Genomic DNA, 26,498 nt, shown 5'->3' with positions numbered 1-26,498 from the left:
TACAATTAGGGGCGGTTTTCACCCTTAAAAAACCAAAAGCGTATAACGGCTCAATATAGAAAATGAACTAGAGGGTGAAATGAGCCTAATCCCAAATTTTTGTACAAATCGATGCTGGACGAAAAAATTGCGAGGTTTTGCCATTTTTCCAGCTTCATTTCCTCGACTATTAGCGAAAAATAGACAACAACCAGCAAGAGACTGAAATTAGTTGAAAATATATTCTTGTGTCAATAAAATGAATATGTAACGATTTAATAAGACAAACAACATATTATTTATTGTGTATAACAAAACCAAATAATTTGTAAAAACCAAATAAATACTATATTTAATAAAAATGTATACCATTTTTATTCATTCAGTTGCGGTGCGAAACCAAAAATGTCTTAATTTTTACTCAGATCAGAGAGTGCAGCCAGCACTCTTATCGACGATTTCACCTCTTTTTAGAGGTTCATCAGAGACTGCATAGGCTGCTTTTCTCTGACCCAGGTAAAAATCTTCGACACATCCAACTCCCACCGCAACTGACGAGATGGTAGTAGGTGCCTAGCGGCATCTGCTAAATAAAAGACTAAGTTTTTCAACCTAATAAAAATATTTGTAAATTAAATATTTTTAGAAGATTTTTAATTGAAAAACTTTATTGGCCCATTTCCTGGTGACAACCTCCAAGGCTTCTACAATATGCAAGCACATGGATGCTGCAGTGAAGACTAAGGGGAAGGAATTCTACACTATGCAATTCACAACCCCCGTCTGCAGCGTGGTAAAGTTCCAGCGGAAAATTGACCTAGTTACTCTATAGGAGTAATACTAATAAAAATAAAAATGTATACCATTTTTATTCATTCAGTTGCGGTGCGAAACCAAAAATGTCTTAATTTTTACTCAGATCAGAGAGTGCAGCCAGCACTCTTATCGACGATTTCACCTCTTTTTAGAGGTTCATCAGAGACTGCATAGGCTGCTTTTCTCTGGTCCAGGTAAAAATCTTCGACACATCCATCTCCCACCGCAACTGACGAGATGGTAGTAGATGCCTAGCGGCATCTGCTAAATAAAAGACTAAGTTATTCAACCTAATAAAAATATTTGTAAATTAAATATTTTTAAAAGATTTTTAATTGAAAAACTTTATTGGCCCATTTCCTGGTGACAACCTCCAAGGCTTCTACAATATGCAAGCACATGGATGCTGCAGTGAAGACTAAGGGGAAGGAATTCTACACTATGCAATTCACAACCCCGTCTGCAGCGTGGTAAAGTTCCAGCGGAAAATTGACCTAGTTACTCTATAGGAGTAATACTAATAAAAATAAAAATGTATACCATTTTTATTCATTCAGTTGCGGTGCGAAACCAACTATATTTATTACACTACTTATTCTTCTTCTTCTTCTTCTTCTTCTTCTTCTTCTTCTTCTTCTTCTTCTTCTTCTTCTTCTTCTTCTTCTTCTTCTTCTTCTTCTTCTTCTTCTTCTTCTTCTTCTTCTTCTTCTTCATATACCATGTCTTTCAGAACGTTGATTACCATCACAACAATCTTAATTTTGTTCACTGCCATCCTAAATAGCATGCTTGTATCAATACCATAATACCAATCTCACAAGTTATTCAACCATCAAGTCATTCTTCGTCCTGGACTGCGTGTGCCTGCTATTTTTCCTTGCATAATAATTTGTAGCAGCCTATATTTGGCACCTCTCATTACATGATGATTTTATAATATCAGTAGTCTTGCTGAGACGTTCTAGTATTGTGGAGTTTCACAACTTCTCCACCCAAGAATATTTTAAAATTCTTCTAGAGCACCACATTTCGGAAGCCTCAAGGCGATTTATATCTAATTTTATTCATAGTCCAAGACTCAACACCATAAATTAAGACCTAGAACACGTAACCACAAAGTAGGTGTATCGTCAGTGCCAATTTTAGGTCTCTGTTACATAATACCTTGGACATCCTTGTAAAAGCGGCTTTGGCCTACTCTATTCTGGATCTGCAAGAAATACACTGTTGAGCATAAAAATAGGGTCGTTCCTCAATTTAAAACTAAACGGCCCACAGGCGATACGATCGGTAGTACAACTAATTGTACAACTGAAGTAGTGTTAGCAACACTGTATGGTGGAATAATTGTCTCAGGGCCGCAAAATTACAATAAATGTAAAAAACATATAGTAGAGGAGAAACCAAATTCAATTTTATCTCAATCAGTCATCATCAATTGGCATATATATGTCCACCGCTGAACGTAGGCCTCCCAAAAAATGTTCCACATATTTCTATCTTGAGCTTCTTGCACCCAATTTGTGGTGAGGCGTTTTATATCATCTAGTCGGTAGTCTACACCTATTCGGTAGTCTAGAATACAGGGCTGTATTCTTTCGCCACTGCTTTTCAACCTGTACACGGAACAAATATTTCTAGAGGCACTGGAAGAGTACAATGAGGGCATCAAGATTAATAGCGTACCAATAAGTAATTTTCGATATGCAGATGATACTGTTATACTGGCCGATAACATCGAAGATTTACAGATGATGCTAAATAGAGTAAATACAACTGGCAACCAATTTGGACTGAAGATCAATAGAAAGAAAACTAAATTTATGGTGATTAGTAAAAAGAACATTCAACATATCGACCTGAATATTGAAGCCGAACGTGTTGAAAGAGTACACCGATTTAAATATCTGGGATATACAGTAAATGATAAGTGGGACCCAGACGTAGAGATTAGGATCCGAATTGAAATAGCAAGATCCAAATTCATAAAAATGAGAAAGCTCTTAAGCAACCGCAACCTAAGCGTTAACCTCCGATGGTGCGCCACAAAATGCTATGTACTCTCTACGCTACTTTACGGAGTAGAAGGGTGGACGTTAACAGCAGCAACTATAAACAAGTTAGCGGCTCTAGAAATGTGGCTGTATCGACGCATACTGAGAATACCTTGGACAGACAGAGTGACCAACACAGAGGTATTGAGACGAATGGGTAAAGAGGTGGAATTGTTAACAACTGTTAAAAGGAGGAAAGCGTCATACCTGGACCATGTGTTCCGTAATGATAAGTACAGTCTGCTACAGCTTATCGTGGAAGGCAAGATTGAAGGTAGAAGAGGTTTGGGCAGAAAGAAGAAATCCTGGCTGAGAAACTTGAGAGAATGGTTTCAAATATCAGAAGCTGCGAACATAATACATGCGGCACAAAACAGAGAAACCTATCGTTTGATGGTCGCCAACCTTCGGTAGAAGACGGCACATAAAGAAGAAGTCGGTAGTCGTCCTCAGCTTCGATATGCCTGTTGTTCTGGTCGCCATTCCAGAATCTGTCTCGATCATCTATCATCCGTCAATATCACAACATGTCCGGCCTAAGCCCATTTAGCCATGGCTATTCTTTATTCTGCACCCGTGACTTCTGTTCTTATTTTTAGGTTTGGTACTTTATCTCTGATAGTAATACCTAACATTGATCTTTCCGTAGCGTGTTGTGTAACTTTTATTTTATTTATTGTTTCTTTTGTCAGAGTTAGTGTGTCTGCACCACATAACAACCGATAAAACAAATTAGTTAAAAACCTTCATTTTTAAACAAACTGGAATATTGGACTTGAACGTTGTTGAATCTACCAAAGGCAGCCCATGTGAGACCTATCCTTCTTTGTATCTTAGTTATGCCCTAGATATTTGTGAGCTATTACTTGTTGGATGCTATGGCTTTCAATTTGAATTGCAGCGCTGCCTGCAAGGTTGGTCATAAACTTTGTCTTTGAGGTGTTACTTTTAAGATCAATTGCTTTTGACGCTTGTATGATGCGATGTATGACAACACTGAAATACCCACTATGATGTAAAATCAAAATTGATGGGAAAATAATAAAGCAGGAAGCAAGGTTTAGATATCTGGGAATAGATGTAACTATGTAGTTACGGAGATGTTGAAGAAGAAGTACGACAACAAAGCTTAAAATCAAGTAAAGAGGCGGGATCCCTTAATGACACGTTCTGGAAGAACAAACACCTAAGACAAGACACAAAAGCAATAATCTATAAAGCAGCAATTAGACCTACATATATTAATTAACATACACGGCGGAGACAAGACCTGACACATCTAAAACGAGACGACGACTAGAAATAACAGAGATGAAAATACATCGACGAATATCAGGGAAAAGTCTGCTGAAAAGGGAGAGAAGCGAAAACATAAGAATATCATGCAATGTAGAAGACATAAATGGATGGGTGACAAATCGGAAACAGGAGTGGAACGAACACATTAGAAGAATGGCAGAGGATAGCATAGTACGAATAGCACGAGATAAGTCACCACATGGACGAAGAAGTATTGGCAGATCAAGAAATAGATGGTGCGATAATTTAAAGAATTTAGAGAAAGAAACAGGCTTGTACAGGAAACAGAAACAGGAAACACAAAAGCTTGTAAATAATTGCAGATGCAAGCGCTGTTGATGTTATGTGCAGAGATGCATTTAAGTCAAACTAGTTTGATTTTACTCAACAAACTTAACTTGACTTGAAAATCAAACTTTTTTTGTCAAAAAGTTTGATTTGACTTGAATTCGATAATCAAACTTCTTCAATCAAACTTCTTTAGTTTGACAATATAATATTGCACAACGTGTTTATTTCTAATTCTAATTGAGATAGCGCCTTTTGTTGTGACTTTTGACAGGTCTGAACCTGTACTCTGCTACACCACTAAAGTTATAGTCCATATTTAGAAGTACAACTGCAAAAATTAATAAGAAAAAAAATCTGCAGACGAGGCATAATTAATTAACAAGAAAAATAAATATAAATACTGAGTTATTTGTTGTTGCGGCAGGCGATTCCAAAACAATGAAAATTACAAAGTGTACAACCTCCTCAAAGGGATGTACTTTAAGCTTAAATTGGCGGTATAAACACCATAAAACGTTGGATACAAAATTGTAAAAATGACCTATTTAGTTTTTATACAAATAAGTACTATTAGTATGGCACCGGTTTACTCCGTTGACCCTACTCCCTCAAAAATATATTATATTTGTTGTTCCTTCATAAGTTTTTGTTGAAATATGTAGAATTCCTACGGAGCGTGGCGCGGCATTCTGGGTGAAATAGAAGAATGTAACAGAGAAAAATAAAAACTGAAGACGGGATTCAACGCAACCTGAAATAGATTAAACGCAACGTGAAATAGAGAAATTTCTGTCAAAAGTAACCCGCAGAAACCTTATGGAAGATATAGAGGCATAAACTCGGAAAATTATAAGATTTACCGGGTATTCCAATTCGCTGAGTTACTGGTTATCTGGCAAAATGTAGAAGTTTGCATTAAATAAAAGTACTAGTAGTCTAGGATTTTATCCTGGCTATACAATTGCGACCTTTACTTTGATCTTGACCTTCAACGGACGTCATCTTCTAGAGTTTCGAGGGTTTTCAGCATTAAATTGATATAAACAGATTACTCATGGGTTTCTGTGATTGCTAAACACGAATATGCCATCAGAATTGACCTCCGGAAGACGTGGTGGCCAGGGTCACTGCAATGGACCTCATCTTCTAAAGTTTCGATGGTTTTCGGCATTTAAATGATGCAAATGAATTACTGGAGTGTTTTTTGAGGTCGCTAAACACGAATATGCCACCAGAACCGACTCCCGGAACACCTGGTTTCCAAGGTCAATGAAAGGGTCTCCTGGAGTTTCGAGGATCTTCCACGAGGATCCGACCCACGGAGCACCTGGTGCCTAAGGCAGGTATTCTTCTGGAGTTTCGAGAGGTTTCGGCATTAAATTGTTGCATATTGGTATTACTCATGGGTTTTTGGGGCTTCTGAATACAAATACGCCATCAGCACAGTCACCGGGGTACCTGGTGTCTAAGGCACGTCATCTTCTGGGGTTTCGAGAGTTTTCGGTACTAAATTGATGCAAGCGCATTACTCTTGTGTTTTTGGGGTTGCGGAACACGAATATGATTTAGATAAAAGACTCTGGAGCATCTAGTAACCACGATGAATAACACTATCAAAATAGAATATAGTAAATCGATCTTAAAATAAATGAAGGAAAAACATTGTTAGATATAAATTGAGTTTATGTTTATAAATAATTAAAACAATGGAATAGAAGAACGTAGTTATTTTAATAAAAGTATACAAATAAAAAAACTTTTCATTAATTTGTACGCTTTTTTTGAACAGCAACTCAGAAAACCTCCGAGAACTCGGTGTGTACCAATCCGTTTGCATCAATTTAGTACCGAAAACTCTCGAAACTCCAGAAGATGACGTGCCTTAGGCGATAGGTGCTCCGGTGTCTGTTTTGATGGCATTTTCGTGTTCAGCAACTCTAAAAAGCCATGAGAAATCCACTCGTATCAATTTAATGCCGAAAACTCTCGAAACTCGAGAAGATAAATAACCTTAGGCATGAGGTGCTCCGTGGGTCGGATCTTATGGCGTTTTAGCGTTAAGTGACCCCAAAAAGCCATGAGTAATCCGTTTTTATCAATTTTATGTCGAAAACCCCGAAACTCCAGAAGATGACGTGCTGTAGGCACAATATGATTTGTGGGTCGGATCTGATAGTGTATGCATGTTCAGCAACCCCATAACCTAAGAGCAATCCTTTTGATTGCCCCATTTGATTCCTCCGAAACTCCAGAAGATAACCTGTCTTAGGCACCAGGTGCTCCTGTGTCTGTGCTGACGACGTATTCGTGTTTAGCAACCCCAAAAACCTATAATTAATCCGTTTGCATTAATGTAGTACCGAAGACCCTCGAAACTCCAGTAGCCCCTTTCATTGACCTTGGAAACCAGGTGCTCCGGGAGTCGGTTCTGGGGGCATATTCGTGTTTAGCGACCTCAAAAAATCCTCCAGTAATTCATTTGCATCAGTTAAATGCCGAAAACCATCGAAAGTCTAGAAGATGACTTCTGTTGTAGTGGTTCTGGCCACCACGTGCTCCAGAGGTTAATTCTGATGGCATATTCGTGTTTAGCGATCCCAAAAACCCATGAGTAATCTATTTATATCAATTTAATGCCGAAAACCTTACCTCTAGAAGATTATGTCCATTGAAGGTCAAAGTCAAAGTGAAGGTCGCCATTGGATAGCCAGGAAAAAATCCTAGACTACTAGTACTTTTCTTTGATCCAAACTTCTACATGTTGCCAGATAACCAGTAACTCAGGGAATTTGAATACCCAGTAAATCTTATAATTTCCGAGTTTGTGCCTCTATATCTTGAAAATCCTTCATACGATCGAGTTGTGCCCATGAGAACTTTTCATCAGAATACTTCAAGGAGTATTTTCCCCAAGTATGAACTAAATTCACTGGGACCTAATTTCCATAAGGTTTGTGAGGGTTAGTTTGTTATTTATGAACCTTAAGATATTACCAAATCTTAAAATTTATTGTCCTGTGGATCGACTTGTGTTTTGCCACAAACTATCGGTAAAGTGACATGCTTCAAAGAAAAACAGAAGCTTAAACAATACCCTTCAACTGGCTAACCGAGGGTACGATCAGTGTCATGGTAATTTTGTGGTCAAACGACGTTGTGTTTTAATTCTTTATCGTTATGTGAATTAACCAACCTACTAATATTTTTAACGCCACCACTGGGGGGTGTACCTTTTTGGGTGCCTTTATTCTTCAGGACATATGCTTTGATCCCTGTTATCACAAAGTAAATATTACTAATTTTACCGTCTTGTAGAGTGGTAACTGCGCTCTAAATTGACAGACACTTGAAGCGCGCTTCAACACGCGCTTCCAACGTGTCATTGGACCGATCTCTTATAAGCAAAAAAAACTATCCAGCGGATTTTTTGTTGTAATCTAAGCAATACTCAAATAAACATGATATCGTTGACATATTAGAATGCTGCTAGCAAGCAACTTTACGAGTAAATTAATAATTTTCTTGAATTTACGACTCTATTTTGACTTGAAACGCTTTCCGTATCAAGTTACATAGTTTTATATGGGATTTATTCTATTTTTAATTTCGTTGTATTAATTGTCCTTCACATAACATTTCGAACATTTGTACTAATGGTAGTGGCATTTTCTGGCCGCTGATCACAGTTTAAAGAAGAAGAATAAGAAAAAAGAAGATATCAGGCTTCTTGACACGTGACGTGCGCACATCACTGTTTTTTTTTCTGTGCGCGGCTGATCACACGCGTGTTAGAAATAATTTTATAAAAATTGTTAAAAAGTGTTTAAAATGCCAAAAAGCTGTGCTTGTCCACAGCGAAGAATTTTCATACCAAAAAGATGTGACATCAAAGAGTGATTGTTTATCCCGAAAGCGGCGAAAATATGAAGAGTTGCAACAGAAATTGGTAAAGTTGAGAGAGGCAATGGATGAAAAGGACTCAGGTATTTATATGATATTTTTTTAATTTGCTTATGGTAGTTAAATTAAATTTAGCGTGAATAAATAGAGCAGCTAGATTTGTTAATTATTTACAAAGTGACAATTTTAATCAACTTCAAACATGGAGTATTTTATTTTGTTGTTATCAATATATTTTTCTGTTGCCATAGTACCTGTTTTTCGCCATCTTCCTGTTCGAATATAAAACAGGCACTATGTTGCCGGACTGCACGGGTTTTCCTGATAATGTTTATTTCGTAGAAAATGTGTTAACATAAATGACATGCAAAAACGTCACATTTTGCAAAGAAAAATTATATTGTTTGTCTCAATAAAGGTGCCTTAAGGTAGCCTAAAGTAATACAGACTAAATAATTAAGGATATAACAATAAATCAGAGGGTACTTTTAAGTTGCCCAGAAAATCTTTATGATTTATTTGAGATGCTCCTATTTCTCAGAGGCACTTTATAGTAGCCCAGAAGTATAGAATGGAATATATTTTTATTTAACTAATTTTACACATTTTACTTAGAATTTACATCACAAGAATAGCAAGTTACTTACACAAAATTTGTGTTTGGCTTGTCTTCAAACAATAATACTAGGAAAGCGGGTATTTTTTAATAGCCCAGAAAATCTTTATGATTTATTTGAGATGCTCCTATTTCTCAGAGGTATTTTATAACAGCCCAGAAATTTAAAATAGAATACAGAATATTTATTTAAATATTTGTTTGTACATTTTACCTTGATTTCACTTTTCAAGCCTAGCAAGTTTTAGCATACACTAAATTTTTGTTTGGTTTTGTCAAAATATTAAAAATAATATTACAGAAACCATTGTGGAGGTGCATAGCCCATCAGTTTCACTAAATAATACAGAAAATGAGATCCAATGCAATTTGAGCATAACTGAAGATTAGCATATTTTGAGCATAACTGAAGCATAATTGAAGATTTTAGGGCAAGTGAAGATCTACAACCAGCAGTACTTATTGAGGAGTCACAACAACAGACAGAAGATTTTTTCATTGGAGAGGTACCTACACAAAAAGAATCTATTTCTCTAAATATGATTAACTTAATTGGGGAAGACCAATTAAAAACTAACCTTAATGCTTCTGAAATGTTGCCAGATGTAGCAAAAAGGCTAAACTATTCCCTTTCCAAAGGCTTAGACAAAAGTATTGTGGGTAAACTTACAGAAAAATTCTTACCTGCTACAAACTGCGAAAGACTTTGCCCACCTCAGTTGAATTCTAAGATTTTATCTGCCATAAAAGATAAAAATAAAATTAGGGAAGATAAAGACTTGCAAACTAGGCAAACAATTTTAGCTGCAAGTATTATGTCCCTTTAAAAAGAGGTCGAATTAGGATTAAACGAAAAAAGGAATATCGAAACAATTGCCAATTCCATAAACTTCAATATAGAAGTGTTTTATAAGATGTCCTTGCACAGAAGATTTTTGCTCAGTTCTTCATTAAATTTAAAATTTAAAAAATTATTTGACGAGCAACCTATAGATAAATATTTATTTGGGGAGAATTTGATTGAAATGTTGAAAGAAAGCAAAGATACAAGATCAGCAGCTTTTCAAGTCAGCTCTATAATGAAGCCACAAAAAGCCACTTTTTATCCGAAGACCGCGCCACAACGATAAGCTGTTTTTTCCACTGAGCATCCAACAAGAGTTCTTCCAGAATCTAACAACTTCAATCAGCAGAGTTTAAACTTCAATCCAGCCTCGAACAGATCAAGATTTCGACAAAGCCAGTACCCAAATCATCCTCAACCAACATCGAGATACAAACAGTCGAGCAGACAACAGCACCAAAACCCAACCAGAACAACCAGGAGGTCATACTAAAGGTAAATAAAAAATCAGCAGAAAATGTGGCTAATTATTTTAAAAACCGGAAAAAGATTACTTCAGACAACAAAGTTTTAAGTTGGGTCCAAGGTTTTAATATTTTATTTAAAACAACACCGTCTCAAGAGAGAGCACCAAAAGTTTTTTATAGACCCAAGTGAGTCGTATGATTTAGCTATAAAGCAATTACTTAATAAGGGAGCTATTTCTTCTTCTTAACATACAAGAGAGCAATTCCTTTCTTCATATTTTCTATTTCCCAAAAAGACGGAAGTCATAGATTTGTTTTAAATTTAAAACAGTTAAATTGCTTTATAGAAGCCCCACATTTTAAGTTGGAAGACTATAGGTCAGTTCTCAAGCTCATTTTTCAAGGGTTGCTTTATGGCAAAAGTAGATTTACAAGATGCCTATTTTGCTATTCCTCTTCATGAAAATTAAAAAAAAAAAAAAAAAAATTAAAATTGGAGTACAAAAATATTCTATATCATTTCAACTTCTTACAATTTGGTTTGAATATCTCGCCTTTAATATTTACGAAAACCTTAAAACCAGCCTTAAACAATCTAAGAACAAGAGGCTTTACTTCTGTCATTTTTTTAGATGACACTTTACTGATTTCAAAATCATATTTAGAATTTAAAGAAAATATTGTTGAAACTTGTTCTATGTTTTTCCTCCTGGGATTTACTATAAATAAAGAAAAAGTATACTTTCACCCACAAAAATTATAACTTTTCTTGGTTTTACGTTTGATTCTAATAAAATGATATATTTTGCACCTGCTGACAAAAAAGAAAAAATAATTAATAGTATTCAGACCATCAAAAATAAAAGTACATGTACGATAAGATCATTTGCAGCTTTAATCGGTCAGTTGGTAGCAGTTTGTCCTTCAGTTAAATATGGAAAATTATACTTAAAAAAATTTAGAAAAAGAAAAGTGGCTTGCTCCTTCTAAAACTAATAGTTTTAACACAAAAATGACTATACCTAAATACTTGTAAAACGATTTCAATTGGTGGTTATATAACATACCAATTAGTGAACAAAATATAAAAGAATCTCATTATGTACTTGAAATATTTTGTGATGCATCTCTTTTAGCATGGGGAGCATGCTGTAATGATAATAAAACTGTTTTTGGAGTTATGGACAGCGAGAACTACATATAAATGTACTTGAGCTATTGGCAGCATATAATGACTTGAAATCCTTTTCCAAGGAATATAGGAATTGTAATATTTTGCTAACAATAGATAACACAACAGCTGTATCTTGTATTAACAAGATGGGGAGTGTGCAATACTCTAATCTTAACAACATTTGCAGAGAAATTTTACAATACTGTGAAAATAGAAATTTAAAAATATTTGCATCTTATATCAGTACAAAAGGAAATATTATTGCTGATTCAGTGTCAAGATCTTTGAAAATAGGAACAGAGTATTCTTTAAGTGATAATTGTGTTAATATCATTTTTAAACAGTTTCATATTCCAGAAATCGATTTGTTTGCCACATATCTTAACAAAAAATATACAAGGTATGTATCTTGGAAACCTGACCCCGAATCGGAGAAAGTTGATGCCTTTACTCTAAATTGGCACGGATTAAAATTTTATGCTTTTCTATTCCACCTTTTACTATTATTCCAAGAGTTTTAGAAAAAATCATATATGACAAAGCAGTAGGAATTGCGGTAGTAGCAGAATGGCCAAATCAGCCTTGGTAACCAACCTTTGATATCAGGCAAAAAGATAATTTTAGGACCTGATAAAAATTTAATTTTGAACCCTTTTAGGCTTCCATATCCGGGACACCAACATCTTACCCTGACTATCGCATGTTTGTCAGGCAAGCTTTTTTAAGAAAAGGTAATCCTGAGCATTCCATCGCAATTATGATTGCATCTATTACAATAAAAACACTAAATTTATATGATACTGTTTTCAAGAGATGGTGGAGGTATAGTATAGAAAAAATATGGACCCTTTTGCTTATGAATTATCAGATATTATTAATTTTACTAAATATATCGTAGATCAGGATTATAGATAGAGCTCTATAAAGATCTGCATTGGCATTGATAATAAATATACCAGAAAATCATAAAAACATGTTTAAAAAATTTTACAAAGGTATATATAATCTCAAACCTTCATTGCCCAAATATCAATTTACTTGAGACCCTCAACCAGTATTATTTTATTTAGAAACATTATTTCCTCTCACAGGTCTTTTCTTGAAAGAACTTACTTACAAACTTGTAATGTTGATGGCTCTGACTACAGCTCACAGGTTGCAAACCCTATCCCTAATAAAAATTAAAAATATTTTCATGGATCAAGATAAAATTGCGATTTTGATACCAGATAGGATAAAGACTTCTTCGAAAATTAAAAATCAACCTATTTTAAGATTTTTCTATTTTAAAGAAAAATCACAGTTGTGTGTAACATCGACTTTATGTCACTATTTAGAGATTTTTAAAATCATTCGTCCTCAATCAGAGGACAAGTTGTTTATAACAATAAAAAAAGAAACATATAAAGCAGCATTTACGCAGACTTTGAGTAGATGGCTAAAAGATGCTTTAAAATTATGAAACATAGACACCAATATTTTTAAAGGGTATAGTGTTAGACAAGCATCTACGTCAGCAGGAGCTAGAGCTGGATTAAATATAGAAACTATTAGAGAGACGGCGGGAGTGAAGAAAATTCTCAAGTATTTAATATTTTTTATAATAAACCTCTAGCACAAGATTACGGACTATTTGCAAAAACTATATTGTCTGTGTAGTCCATGTATGCTTCTGCGTTTGTTTATTGTTTGTTATACGTTTGTAATTATATGTTTATGTTATTATTATTGCATAATAACATTAATGTTCTTATTATTTACAAACATTACTCTTAATTGTTCTAATACATTCTCTCTTTTTTGTAAAGTTCCTAATAAAAAAAAAATGTAAAGTATCGATTTTTGGATTGGAATGTAGTTTTGTTTAATTATCGCACAATATTGCTTAATCTTTCAACAGCCTACCATTAGTACAAATGTTCGAAATGTTATGTGAAGGACAATTAATTGATTGGTTGACTTACCTGTTAAGGAAGGACAATCATAATTGTCCTATCTTACATTTCGAACATTTGTACGCTCCCTCCCTTTGATTCTTTCGAACCCACCCGTTTTTGTGCGATCAAAATGAAGAAAAAAAAAACAGTGATGTGCGCACGTCACGTGTCAAGAAGCCTGATATCTTCTTTTTTCTTATTCTTCTTCTTTAAACTGTGATCAGCGGCCAGAAAATGCCACTACCATTAGTACAAATGTTCGAAATGTAAGATAGAACAATTATGATTGTCCTTCCTTAACAGGTAAGTCAACCAATCAATTAATTGGCATCTTAATTACATTTATATCTCGAAAACATAATATATTATCTACTAAATAAATTATGTTTCGAACTAGTTTGACAAACAGTTTGAATTCTCAAACATGTAACCAGGGCCGCGCCAAGGCTTTCAAGCGCCCCGGGGCAAGTAATTTTAGGCGCCCCTTTCCTCCTTCCTTTGTAAGTAGTTTTTTGTAGCTTATTGAATCGTTATACGGTATACCTACAAACTATTTTTAATGTGTTAGAAAGTATCATCATCACCATAATCTAACCATTATCGTCCACTGCTGAACATAGGCCTCCTCTAAGTTTCTCCATATCTCCGTATCTTGAGCTATCAGCTATCCAGTTCCCGGCAGTTCTCTATACATCGTCACTCCAGCGTGTTGGTGGTCTATCTCTACTTCGTTTATCCGATTGTCCACCCACGGTCGCAATTCCAATAATATTCTAGTCTAGCTGTTGTTCGGTGTTCTTGCCACATGACCTTCACATCTCCATTTCTTTTTTGCTACAGGTTCTACTGTCTTTGATTTTTGTTCTTTCCCTGATATTATTTGGTATTCTGTCTCCTCGTGATTATTAGCATGGCCCTCTGGGTATCCCTTATTTTCTGCTTTTAGATTTTTGCTCCGTATTTTAAAGAGCCGCTTGGATTGACATGAAATTTGGAATACGCATAGCTAATTTATAACATAAAATTAATACATATTGCGTCGTCGGAGATGAAAAAATATACCTTCAAAATAAGTCCGGAAGTGGATAAACTGACTAATTCTAAGCAACTTTTGTTCCATATACAGTTTTTTTCATTAAGTCAATATTTTTCGAGTTATTTGGGAGTGAATATGTTCATTTTTCAACATAAAAACCACGGCCTTATACGGTTTTTCGCAAATAACACAAAAAGTGTGTATTTTATTGAAAAAATGTTCTGAGCAAAAATATAACTTATAAAATATTAAAAAAACTTGTGCACGCATGAAGTCTGTAGATCTAGTAGAGGAAGAGTTGTAGCCCGAGAAAAGTGGGTTCTTATTTGTCAAATTCCAAATCAAATATTTCAACGTTAAATAACCAAAAAATGAAGCACTTTTCGGGCAAAACTATAACTTTTTTAAAGTCTTTAGAAAAAGCTTTATTTTTGTTTTTTTTTCTAAGTCTCTAGCAGCAAAAGTAAGTAACGCTGAAAATAAAGTTGTTCCCTTTTTTTGGTAAAAAACATCGTAAAAATATCCGCTTAATTAGCATCCCAAATGAAATTAATCATTACAGCTTTACAATTTACTTCACTCATGTATATTTATACAGTGCGCTAAGCAAAACGCTCGGACAGGTCGATTTTTAAAATAATCATAGAGATCCCTCTTCAGGTGACAGGCATAACTTTGATTTTTTTAAATAAGTAAAAATGAATTTTTTAAATGTAATACCTCATTTAAAAGCTTTTGAAATACTGATTACAAAAATGTTTAATACTTTAATCCTGTTTGAGAACGTAGGCGCAAAATTTCGGTCGAATTCTTTCTAAATGCAATATTTTTTTTCGAATCCTGAAAAAACTAATAAATATTCTTGAAAAATTTAAACGCAGAATGAAATATTCTATTATTCTCGATAGATAGTCGAAAGTTGTTAAGAACTCCTATAATGTTTATTTTAATAAGTCACAGGGGTGAAAAAAAGAGAAAATTTAGTCTGATTTTTAATTTAAAATATATCATTCAAAAGAAACTTTTTATTTATTCTAAGACACTGTCAGCCCTCGGTAATAATGTAATCTATCATTCTGTGTTTAAATTTTTCAAAAATACTTATTAATTTTCTCAGGATTCGAAGAAAATAAATGCGTTTAAAAAGAGTTCGACCGAAATTTTGCGCCCACGCTCTCAAAATCGATTAAAGTATTATACATTTTTGTAATCAGTATTTCAAATGCTTTTAAATGAGGTGTCAACATGATGTACTTTTTCATTAAAAAAAATCAAAGTTATATGCCTGTCACCTGAAGAGGGATCGCGTAAAGTTCGAAACATTAATGCTATAATATACTTTAATTAATTTAAAAATCGACCTGTCCGAGCGTTCTGCTTATGTACAAAAGATAAATAAGTTAATAAGGGGAGGGGGCAACACTTATTCCAGCGCACTGTATGATCTGGAAGTTTCACCATTTCAAAGTGCTTATTTTTGAAAAAAAAATGGTTTTAAACTAAAAAAAACTAATTTGAAATTTTGAAGGCAATGCCTTTTTTTCAAAATTTTTCCTAAGAATATGTTTTCGATAAAATACTTTTTGAGTTATTTGCAAAAACCGTCTAAAAACGGTTTGTTTGTTTTTATTGTGGATTTTTTGGATTTTTTGTTGAAAAATGAACATTATTTCGAAAATAACTCGAAAATTCACTTAAGTAATATAAAAACTTTATTGAACAACTTAACTTTATAGTTACTTACAATTAGTCAGTTTATCCACTTCCGGACTTATTTTGAACGTATATTTTTTCACCCCCGTGAAGGAGTGCTACTCTCCTAGGACAAAAGCACACGTCGACACAATATCATTTTCTTCTTTGACACGGTAGCTATGTGTATGCCTTTCATGTTAATCCGAGCTTTTCTTTAAAATTCAGAGGTTTTGCAATATTTTACCGTGAGTGAATGGAGTAATAGTTCGGTTAATGAGAGAAATAACGGTTCGTAAACTTAGGGGACCTACACCATTGTATGGTAGAAGGGATATGATTATATGATTATATAAACGTAGGGGATCAATATAATAATAATTGCTATTTTTATATCTACCTACGATTGGTCAATTTTCAATTTTACAAAATAATAAAATATTACTAATATTTCTGGTAATTTTATTGTCAAATTTTTTTTTCGGCACCTGCCGGCTCCTTTTTGGTTCGGCGCCGGGGGGCATCGCCCCTCTCCGCCCTTATGGACGGCGCGGCCCTGCATGTAACCATGGGCCAGTTTGACTTGACTTGAATTATTTGTCAGAAGGATAAGGATTAACTTGAGTTTGACTTGAAATTAAGTCAAAACCGTTCAATTGGTAAACCGCTTCAGCACGTTCTTCAACGCTTCAACGTGTTTCGTTAGTCCGAACCTTAAAATAGGCGTAAAAATAAGCATGTTCTTGACGATAATCAATGACAACCCATATACTTTTTATTAGTAATTGCAGTAGAATGATATTGAGAAATTATAGTCCTATAGTAATAGTCGTATTATTTTGCATTACATTCTTCAAGGACTGGCCTATTCGCCGCTCATTGAAAACACTACATTCTTCGGTATTATTATGTATCTAACGTATGTAAGATATTTCTTTTCGCTGAAGGTTTTTTTCGGATCGGTTCTTTGAAATTGATGCCATGACCATAAAACTTTAGATCGATACCGATAAGCCAACTTAAAAAAGAGAAAGTAAGTCGAAGAAATAAGGAGTTTTCAAAGGGAAGAACCGGTTTTTTTACAAATAAAGGTAAGAATATTTATTGATATGGTACTTAAATGGATCTACGATAATTGCTTACTTTTCTGATTCTGGTAATGACAACGAGAAAAATTGACGAGAGATATCAGATATCAGATAAATGGAAACGTATCAGGTTTTTACGGAAAGCATGACTTAAAATGTGTTCATGCTTTGTATATAAAATCTATATATCGTATAAAATTTTTACTTTTTAATAAACTTTTCATTTCTCAGAATTGCTTAAGAGCCTAAGCACAAAATTTCGGTCCAATGCTTTTTAAATGCATTCATTTTTTCGAATCCTGAGAAAACTAATAAATATTTTTGAAAAATTTAGACGCAGAACGAAAGATTACCTTATTAAAATTATTAGACTGTAACTTTTAAAATAAACAGAGAAATTTTCAGGGACTATTGGCCCTCAGTAATAATGTATTCTTTCATTCTGCGTTTAAAATTTTCCAAAATACTTATTAGTTTTGTCAGGATTCTAAAAAAATAAATGCATTTAAAAAGCATTGATCCGAAATTTTGCGCCTGCTCTATACAGGGTGTTTCATTGGGAAACGGAAATACTTCAATGGTGAATAGGGGTCACCGAGGAGGCTCTAGATCAGTGGTTCCCAACCTTTTATGTCTGGCGACCCACCTTCTGATGTTTTTTCATATTCGCGACCCACCCCTCACCCATGATGATACGCAATTATGTACTCTGTATGCCACTCAGCTACTGTAAGAGCCATGCAGCGACCCACCTGAAATCTGCCTGCGACCCACTAGTGGGTCGCGACCCACCGGTTGGGAAACGCTGCTCTAGATGTACTACATTTTTTGCCCTACCGACTTGTATAACCGAGTTACAGGGTGTTTTATCGATTTTGCTCATTTGTTTTCTAGAACATAACTTTAGAACCACCTTGTATATTTTTTTGATATTTGGTACACATATGTCTCATTCAAAACCCAAACGACCGACATACTAATAACTAAAAAATCCAGGTCCGGATTAACAAACAATTATAAAGTAATTGTGATCTTAAAACAACACCCTGTATATTGAAATTTTGAAAATCTGTTTGAATATTTGAAAAGAGCACAAAAACTAAGTTTATTGGTTCGCTTAAATTTTTCGGCCAGACAATTTTGTGACTCTAATTTTGAAATTATATTGATTTTTTAAGAACTCTGAAATTAAAAAGCAGGTATATACTTTTATTATAAATTATTAAATTTAATGAATAAATACCCATTTTAAAAATAATCAATAATTATTTACTATATTGGAACGGCCCAATTACTAATGACAAGAAAAATCCAGGTCCGGATTAACAAAAAAATATAAGGTAATTTTGACATTGAACCAACACCCTGTATATTTATAGTATTTATTCATTAACTTTAATAATTTATAACTAAAATTAATTATAATAACTAAATTAATTATAATAACTAAAATTAATAATACCAACTTTATAATGCCAGAGTTCTTAAAAAATTCAATATAATTTCAAAATTAAAGTCATAAAATTGTCTGGCCGAAAAATTGAAGCGAACCGATAAATTTAGTTTTTTGTGCTCTTATCAAATATGCAAACAGATTTTCAAAATTTGAATATACAGGGTGTTGTTTTAAGGTCAGAATTACTTCATAACTTTTTGTTACTCCGGACCTGGATTTTCCTTATGGTTAGTATGTCGGTCGTTTTGGTTTTGAATGAGACATATGTGTACCAAATATCAAAAAATTATACAGGGTGGTTCCAAATTATGGCTTAGGATAGAAATGGGCAAAATCGATAAAACACCCTGTAACTCGGTTTTAAAAGTCATAAGGACAAAAAATGTAGTATATCTAGAACCGGCTCGGTGACCTCTATTCACCATTAAAGTATTTCCGTTTCGCAATGAAACACCCTGTAAACAGTATGTCCCTGTAAGTTGTATCCGTATGGAAAACTTTTTTATTATTAATTTTACGAAAAAAAAGTTGTTCTTTATAAAAAGTTCTGCATGGTCAAAAACCCAAGGTTCAATCATCAGATATCAAATTTTATGAATGTTATACGATATTATTGGATGAGAATCTGTCTTTTGAGTTTACTTCTCCTGGTTTAAAAACAGGATACAGTTACTTTCAAATTATAAATATAACTACAAATCTTATCTTCTTTTTTGGATGAATATGTCGGGCTTCGACGGTAATCCATAAAAATATAATGTTATACTGATACGTCGCTAAGGAATTCTAAAAACAACTGTTTTTTATATAAATGCAGAGTAAAACCCTAAAAATTAACAGAATAACAGAGAAAACACAAAAATTCGTCAATTAACTTGATTGACATATAAATATTAAATGCCAATAGGGTCAAAATTTTATATAATATCAATAGTGTCAAAATTTCATAATTTATCACAGTAAACTTTCCTGCGGTTGAATCAATTAGAAGCAAGCATTACGGCGCGGTAAATTGAATTACTTCTGCTAGTTTAAAAACGAGGTATAGCCACATAATATGTTTATAAAGATTATAAAATTGAAATAAGTAAAATTAATTTGCACTAAAAGTATAAGCGACTAAAACTAAAACGGTTTTATGCTTTTTTTCATCACATAAGAGATTGGTGTTAAACCTCAAGATTATCTTCCGCAAACTTGTTGTTCGACCCTTAGTAATTAGAAAAGTTATGGAAGTTAGACAACATCCCTTCCTGCGATAAACCTCGGCCTAACCTGGACACTATCTACAGTCGACAAAGTCCGAGGAGGGAAAAGCCGCACAGACAGACGCACAACGAAACTCGGATGGCCGCAAATTCTTCAAGTTTCCACCACCTCCTTATCTTTAGGAAGCTCCATCTCCTTGTGGTTTCGTCCACAGTTTTGAGAGAGTTGTTAGTCAATGTTACTGTAACTTCTTCATATACAAAACACTTCATGAGGAAACTAATTATTTATATTGTCACTTTACCTTTGTTATTAGTAACTTTAAATTCGACAAGTTAGTAAATATATCTCAAGTAAGTCGGGTGCACAAATATGAATAAAAGTTTGTGAAGAGTTCAACGTAATTTTACCGCTCGGCTAGAGTAGATTTATATTAATTGTAATTTCATTGCGCTTCAAAAAATACATTTTTTTTACTTTATAGTAAATATACTCATACTCATTACTGCTCATATCAACATAATTATAAAATAAGGGTTGATTCTATATACAGGGGTGGGCATAAGTCAGTTGGTGTCCTCGAAAATGACGCATGAGCGAATCTCACCACTCACTCCAGTGTTCAGCGTATTAAAGCCTGTTTTTCTTTAATAGCAGCCTCTTAAATTGTTTAAGTTATCGCACCATCTTTTTCTTGGTCTGACAATACTTCTTCGTCCATTTGGTGACTTATCTCGTGCTATTCGTACTATCCTATCCTCTGCCATTCTACCAATGTATTCGTTCCACTTCTCTTTCCGTTTTGTCACCCATCCATTTATGTCTTCTACATTGCATGAGCTTTTTATGTTTTCGCTTCTCTCCCTATCCAACAGACTTTTCCCTGATATTCGTCGGAGTATTTTCTTCTCTGTGGTTTCTAGTAGTCCTCTCGTTTTAGATGTGTCAGGTCTTGTCTCCGCCGTGTATGTCAATATAGCTCTAATTGCTGCTTTATAGATTCTTGCTTTTGTGTCTTGTCTTAGGTGTTTGTTCTTCCAGATTGTGTCATTAAAAGATCCCGCCGCTTCACTTGCTTTTAAGCTTTGTTATCGTACTTCCTCTTCAACATGTGATAAGAATGGGAGAGGATAGGCTACCGAAAAGAGCACTGAATGCTAGAATGCAGGGAAAGAGACCGGTTAGAAAGCCAAGAAAGCGCTGGGTAGACACAGTAAACAGCGATGCACAAGCCCTTTTAGGAGTCCGTGTATGGTGAAGTGCAGCCACAGACAAGCAATGGTGGAGGCAAAAAATAAAGGAGGCCAAGGCTCAATTTGGGCTGTACTGCCGTAGAAGAAGAAGAAGAAATTTGTATTTACTTTTTGGTTAGAAATGAATCAATTCACGTTTTTTACACCTTATAAAACCTGTTAACTTTTAAATGTTTGAAATTCTAAACTTACCATTGGCGAATAAAAGTTGCAGCCTATACTGGATTCCATTATTGGTTTTTTGTCCATCAGCTTCCTGAAAATAAAAAACAAACTTTGAACGGGGATACTTTTTCGATATAGAATTATATTAGTAGGGAATCAGAAGCCGAAGCATACGTATTCACCTATGAGCAATTAAATTTTTTAAACTACACAATTATTGAATATCCCAAAATGATAACTCGGTAAAAACCAAAAAGATGATTTTACAGGAGACGATAAACATTTAAACATAACGACTTTTTATTCTCAATGATCAAAATGGATACACTCTCGCCATCTATTGGCAAAACTACTAACCGGATAATATGTTTAGTTCTCAGTCATAACAGGTGTATTAGGTCTAAATGAATCGAATCACATAAAAACCAATTTTTTTTTAAACTGGTTTTTACCGACTTGTCATTTTGCGATACACAACTCTTTTTGCTACCGCAATAATAAATTGAAATTATACAGTGTGACAAAGCCAAATGGAATAAATTCAATATTTCGTATACCGGTAATTTAAGGAATAATCCCGAAACAGGTCGATTTTTATTTTTAAATTATGATTTTTTAGCATATATATCATACTATTGACGTCACCTATCTAGGCGTGATGACGTAATCGATTTTTTTTAAATGAGAATAGGGGTCGCGTGATAGCTTATTTCAAAGGTTATTCAATTATCTATTCAGTAATATAAACACTAACATAATTATATATACAGTGTCCAAAATTTTTGAAGTTATACTTCTTTACGCTCGATATGAGGGTGAATTTTTATATGTTAAAATCTACGATCCCAGCGCATGCGCATTATAACTTTGTTCTGATTGGATGTTCAAATGACATGTCAAAAATTATTCGATATGTCGGCTGTGGCAAAGCTGTGGTTTGATTATTTATGGTTGTTGCGTTTTGAAATTTGTGTGAAAAGAAACAACAAACAAAAGTTGGTTAATAGTTATACTGCCTTTTTAAATAGTTTTCATATATATTTTTGGACTTTTGGACTATTTTGGACAAGGACTCATTCTAATTTGGTAAGTAGTGTTTATTATAATCATATTGTAATTATACATTTGGATTATGTTGGAATGAATTTATTTTCTCAAGAATGGGGATTTTAGAGAGAAATCCGAAATTAGGTCCGATTTTTATTTTTAAATTATGATTTTTTGGCGTAGATTTATTTATCTAGTAGGTATGTAATGCTTTGATTTACATGCTTAATTTGATTACCAACAAAAGTTCTACCAATATTCATCTAATATATTGTTTTCTTACTGTTTTGTTATATTTTAATATTTTCTTCCACAAAAATCAAACTACATATTTTTGGACTTTTGGACTATTTTGGACAAGGACTCATTCTAATTTGGTAAGTAGTTTTTATTATAATCATATTGTAATTATACATTTGGATTATGTTGGAATGAATTTATTTTCTCAAGAATGGGGATTTTAGAGAGAAATCCGAAATTAGGTCCGATTTTTATTTTTAAATTATGATTTTTTGGCGTAGATTTATTTATCTAGTAGGTATGTAATGCTTTGATTTACATGCTTAATTTGATTACCAACAAAAGTTCTACCAATCTTCATCTAATATATTGTTTTCTTACTGTTTTGTTATATTTTAATATTTTCTTCCACAAAAATCAAACTACATAATTTCATTTAAATTTAGAATAACTGTCAAACAGTAAAACGTTCAGTTGACCTATTTTTCCGCATGACAAATAATGAGTAATTGGATGAGTAAGTCTAGGCTTCGATTACGAATCAAAGCGTCCCAAAATTCGCGGGTTCGAATCCCGATGCAAGTTTTTATTTTTTTATTTTTTTATGCATTTTATGATTGTAAGTATATTTATTATATAATTTTTTAAGTACACACACATTCTTTTTTTAATTAAATTAATTCACACAAAAAGAAGAATGTAAGTAATTTAATAAATGTAGCATACATTGTGCTGCTATGGGCCATTCCACGAACATACGCCTGTTTTGGATTACTTCGACAACGAATATTTTACTGTGCAACATAAGAAGTACGAAAGTAAATGGCGCTAATAATTATTCCAATAAACAACAATGTAATTTGCAATTTACTTTCGTTCTTCTTATTTTGCACAGTAAAATATTCGTTGTCGAAGTAATCCAAAACAGGCGCATGTTCGTGGAATAGGGTATATCAGAAAAGAGTAAAAAATGATTATTTGAGTAATAAACATTGCTTTTCGCTTACATTCAATGTTCAAGCTGCCACTCTTGTTGCCACCCTGTTCTTGTCAATTTAAATATTTAATTTATGCGAAAAGCAATTTTTATTTCTGAAACAATTGAGAATTGCTCACAGACGACGAAGAGATAAGCCGCCAATACAGAAAAACCCACAACAACAGGGCAACCAAGACAGTACCAGTTAGCCGAACCTGAAATACCAGGGCCCACACTAGCTGAAGTAAAGTCCGCAATTTGGCCATACGCAGATGGAATACAGGCGGAACTACTACTAAAAAAAAAGGGAGAAAAACAAGGGGAGAAAAACTTCTCTTATAAGACAAGTCTGGGAAAGAGAAGAAATACCACTGGCATAAAAGCCATATAATACCTTGTGAATACAAGAAGGGAGACAAACAAATATGTCGGAACTATAGAGGAATATCGTTAATTAATACGACATACAAGGTCATATCCATAATACTGTTTACAAGACTAACTCCATACGCAGAGGAAATAATAGGCGACTACCAGAGCGGATTCAGACCGGAAAGGTCGACCATATACCAGATCTTCGCCCTACGCCAGGTGTTGGAAAAAAACTGGGAATTCAACCGCGATGTACACCAAATCTTCGTGGACTTCAAACAAGCTTACGGTTCTGTTAGGAGAGAAGCATCGTGGGAGACTATGGTAGAAATGGGAGTACCTGGAAAGCTGGTACGATCAGCAAATGAGCATACGGAGAACGCTTCCGCACGAATCAGAATTGGCAGCACCACTTCGGAGAAATTCCTCATTGACACCGGGCTTAGAGAAGCAGTAAGGAAAGCAACATGCAGTAAGGAAAGCTCAGCCACAACTGACAAACGGATTTGCCGCCCAAGGATCAAAAATACTATTAGCCTTTGCGGATGACGTGGACACAATTGCGCAATCTACCAGAGATGCAAAAGAAGTTTTCACCCTATTCGAGAACGGAGCCAAGGAAGTTGGTCTTAAGGTCAACGAGGACAAGACCAAGTACATGGTGGTTACGAAGAACCCAAGACCAAGGGTTAGACAAAACGTAACAATTAATGAATACAATTTTGAAGTCATCAAAGAATTTAAGTACCTGGGGGCGATCATAACATCTGAAGATAAATATGAAAAGGACGTGGCAGCCAGGATCATTGCAGGAAACAGGTCATATTACTCATTAAGGATCCTACTTCTTCTTCTTCTCGTTGTCCTTATGCCCTATAAGAGCGTCGGACTTTGGTATCACCTATCCATCTTTTACCCATTTCTTCCACGCCTTCCGGTCTCCTGCCATTTCCTTCATCTGTTGCACTGTTTTCCCTCTCTTTGTCCCGATTTCCTCGATTTGCTCCATCCACCCCTTTCTAGGTCTGCCCCTTCTTCTTTTCCCCTGTCTTTTGGCATCTGTCACCTTCTTTACTAGTCTGTTCTCGTTCATCCTAGTTATATGTCCAAACCAATTCAGTTTTCTTTTTTCAATTTTTTTTTCTATTGGTTCCTGGCTTAGCACGTTTCTGATGTTTTCGTTCCTTTCCCTGTCCATCTTCGTCTTTCCAGCTATTTTTCTCAGATGCTTCATTTCTGCTGCATTTATGGCACTTTCATGTCTCTTATTTGTGACCCATGTCTCGCTTGCATATAGAAGAGTTGGTGTTGTGATTGTATTATATACATGTATTTTTGTTTCCTGGCTGATTTCCCGTTTTCCCAGTATCGTATTATTAATCGCATAGTATATTTTCGTAGCTTTCTTTGTCCTATTTGCAATTTCTAGGTCTAGCTTTCCGTCATTTGATATTATCGTTCCCAGGTACTCGTAGGCCGTCACCCTCTCCAATTCTTGTCCTCTACAGAACACTCGTGTTTCACCTCCAATCTCGTGCTCCTGCTGACCTATTTTCATCGTCTTGCATTTGCTGATGTTTATTTCTAATTTCATTTTCTCTATTTCCTCAGTCCATACATCAATTAGTCGTTGCATCTTTCTCGGGTTGTCTGCTATGAGAACGACGTCGTCCGCATACAGTAATCCTTCTATCATAACTGGTGTTAGGTGTGTGTAGCCTATTATTGTTTTTAATTGATTAGTCCTTATTTTCACATTTTTAAATAATTGATCCATAATTATGACGAATAGGAGTGAGCTTAGGCTATCTCCCTGTTTTATTCCCTTGTTCATCCTAAATTCTAGTGATCTGCTACCTCCCATTTGTACTTTTCCCACCACTCTACTGTACGTACTTTTAATTATCTCTAATAGTTTCCTCGGTATTCCCAGCTCCTCCATAGTATTCCACAATACTTTCCGGTCTACTGAGTCGAACGGTGCTTTAAGGTCTATGAAGGTTATATATATGTTTGTTCCCCGATCATTATTTTTTTCTATTATATTTCGTAGTATGCTTATGTTGTCAACTGTTTGTCTTTGGGCTCTGAATGCTGTTTGTTCGTCTTCAAGTTTTTCTTCTACCTCTGTTCTTAATCTGCTTTCTATTATTCTCGTATATAGCTTGAACACTGCTGATGAGAGGCATATATCTCTATAGTTTCCACAGTTGGATTCTTCTCCTTTCTTGTGAATTGGGATCAGTAAGTTTTCTTCCCACTCTTTCGGCATTTTGTTTGTTCTCCATGCTTCTCTCATTATTTCCAGCAACCACTTCTTTCCTTCTTTCCCTATCCATTTTATCATTTCGGGATCAATTTTATCTGCTCCGCTAGCTTTTCCTATTTTTATTCTACTTATCGCTTCTTCCAATTCTTCTGTACTTATTTCTTCCATTTGATTTTCGTCCTCTGCTGTCTGTTCTATGGTTCCCTCTGTCTCTATTTCTTCACTTTCCTCGCCCATATATTTCTCTTCATAATATTCTCTCCACACCTCTAGTATTTCTGTTGTATTTGTCTTTAGTTTGTTGTGTTTGTCTTT

The 26,498-nt window shown here is 34.5% G+C and overlaps 1 protein-coding gene across 2 annotated transcripts in view; it reads right to left on the bottom strand.

Annotated features, from left to right (window-relative positions):
- Positions 1–26,498, bottom strand: part of LOC114334432 (transcription factor collier) — a 511,411-nt gene that overhangs the window by 411,573 nt on the left and 73,340 nt on the right. For both annotated transcript variants that reach the window (XM_050656378.1, XM_050656379.1), the window contains exon 4: positions 21,304–21,367. In XM_050656378.1, the coding sequence (XP_050512335.1) occupies positions 21,304–21,367 (64 nt within the window). The remainder of the gene's footprint in view (positions 1–21,303; positions 21,368–26,498) is intronic.

The sequence above is a fragment of the Diabrotica virgifera genome, chromosome 7 (assembly GCF_917563875.1).
Source record: "Diabrotica virgifera virgifera chromosome 7, PGI_DIABVI_V3a".
NCBI classification, from domain to species: domain Eukaryota; kingdom Metazoa; phylum Arthropoda; class Insecta; order Coleoptera; family Chrysomelidae; genus Diabrotica; species Diabrotica virgifera.
This window is presented reverse-complemented; position numbering and strand designations above follow the sequence as displayed.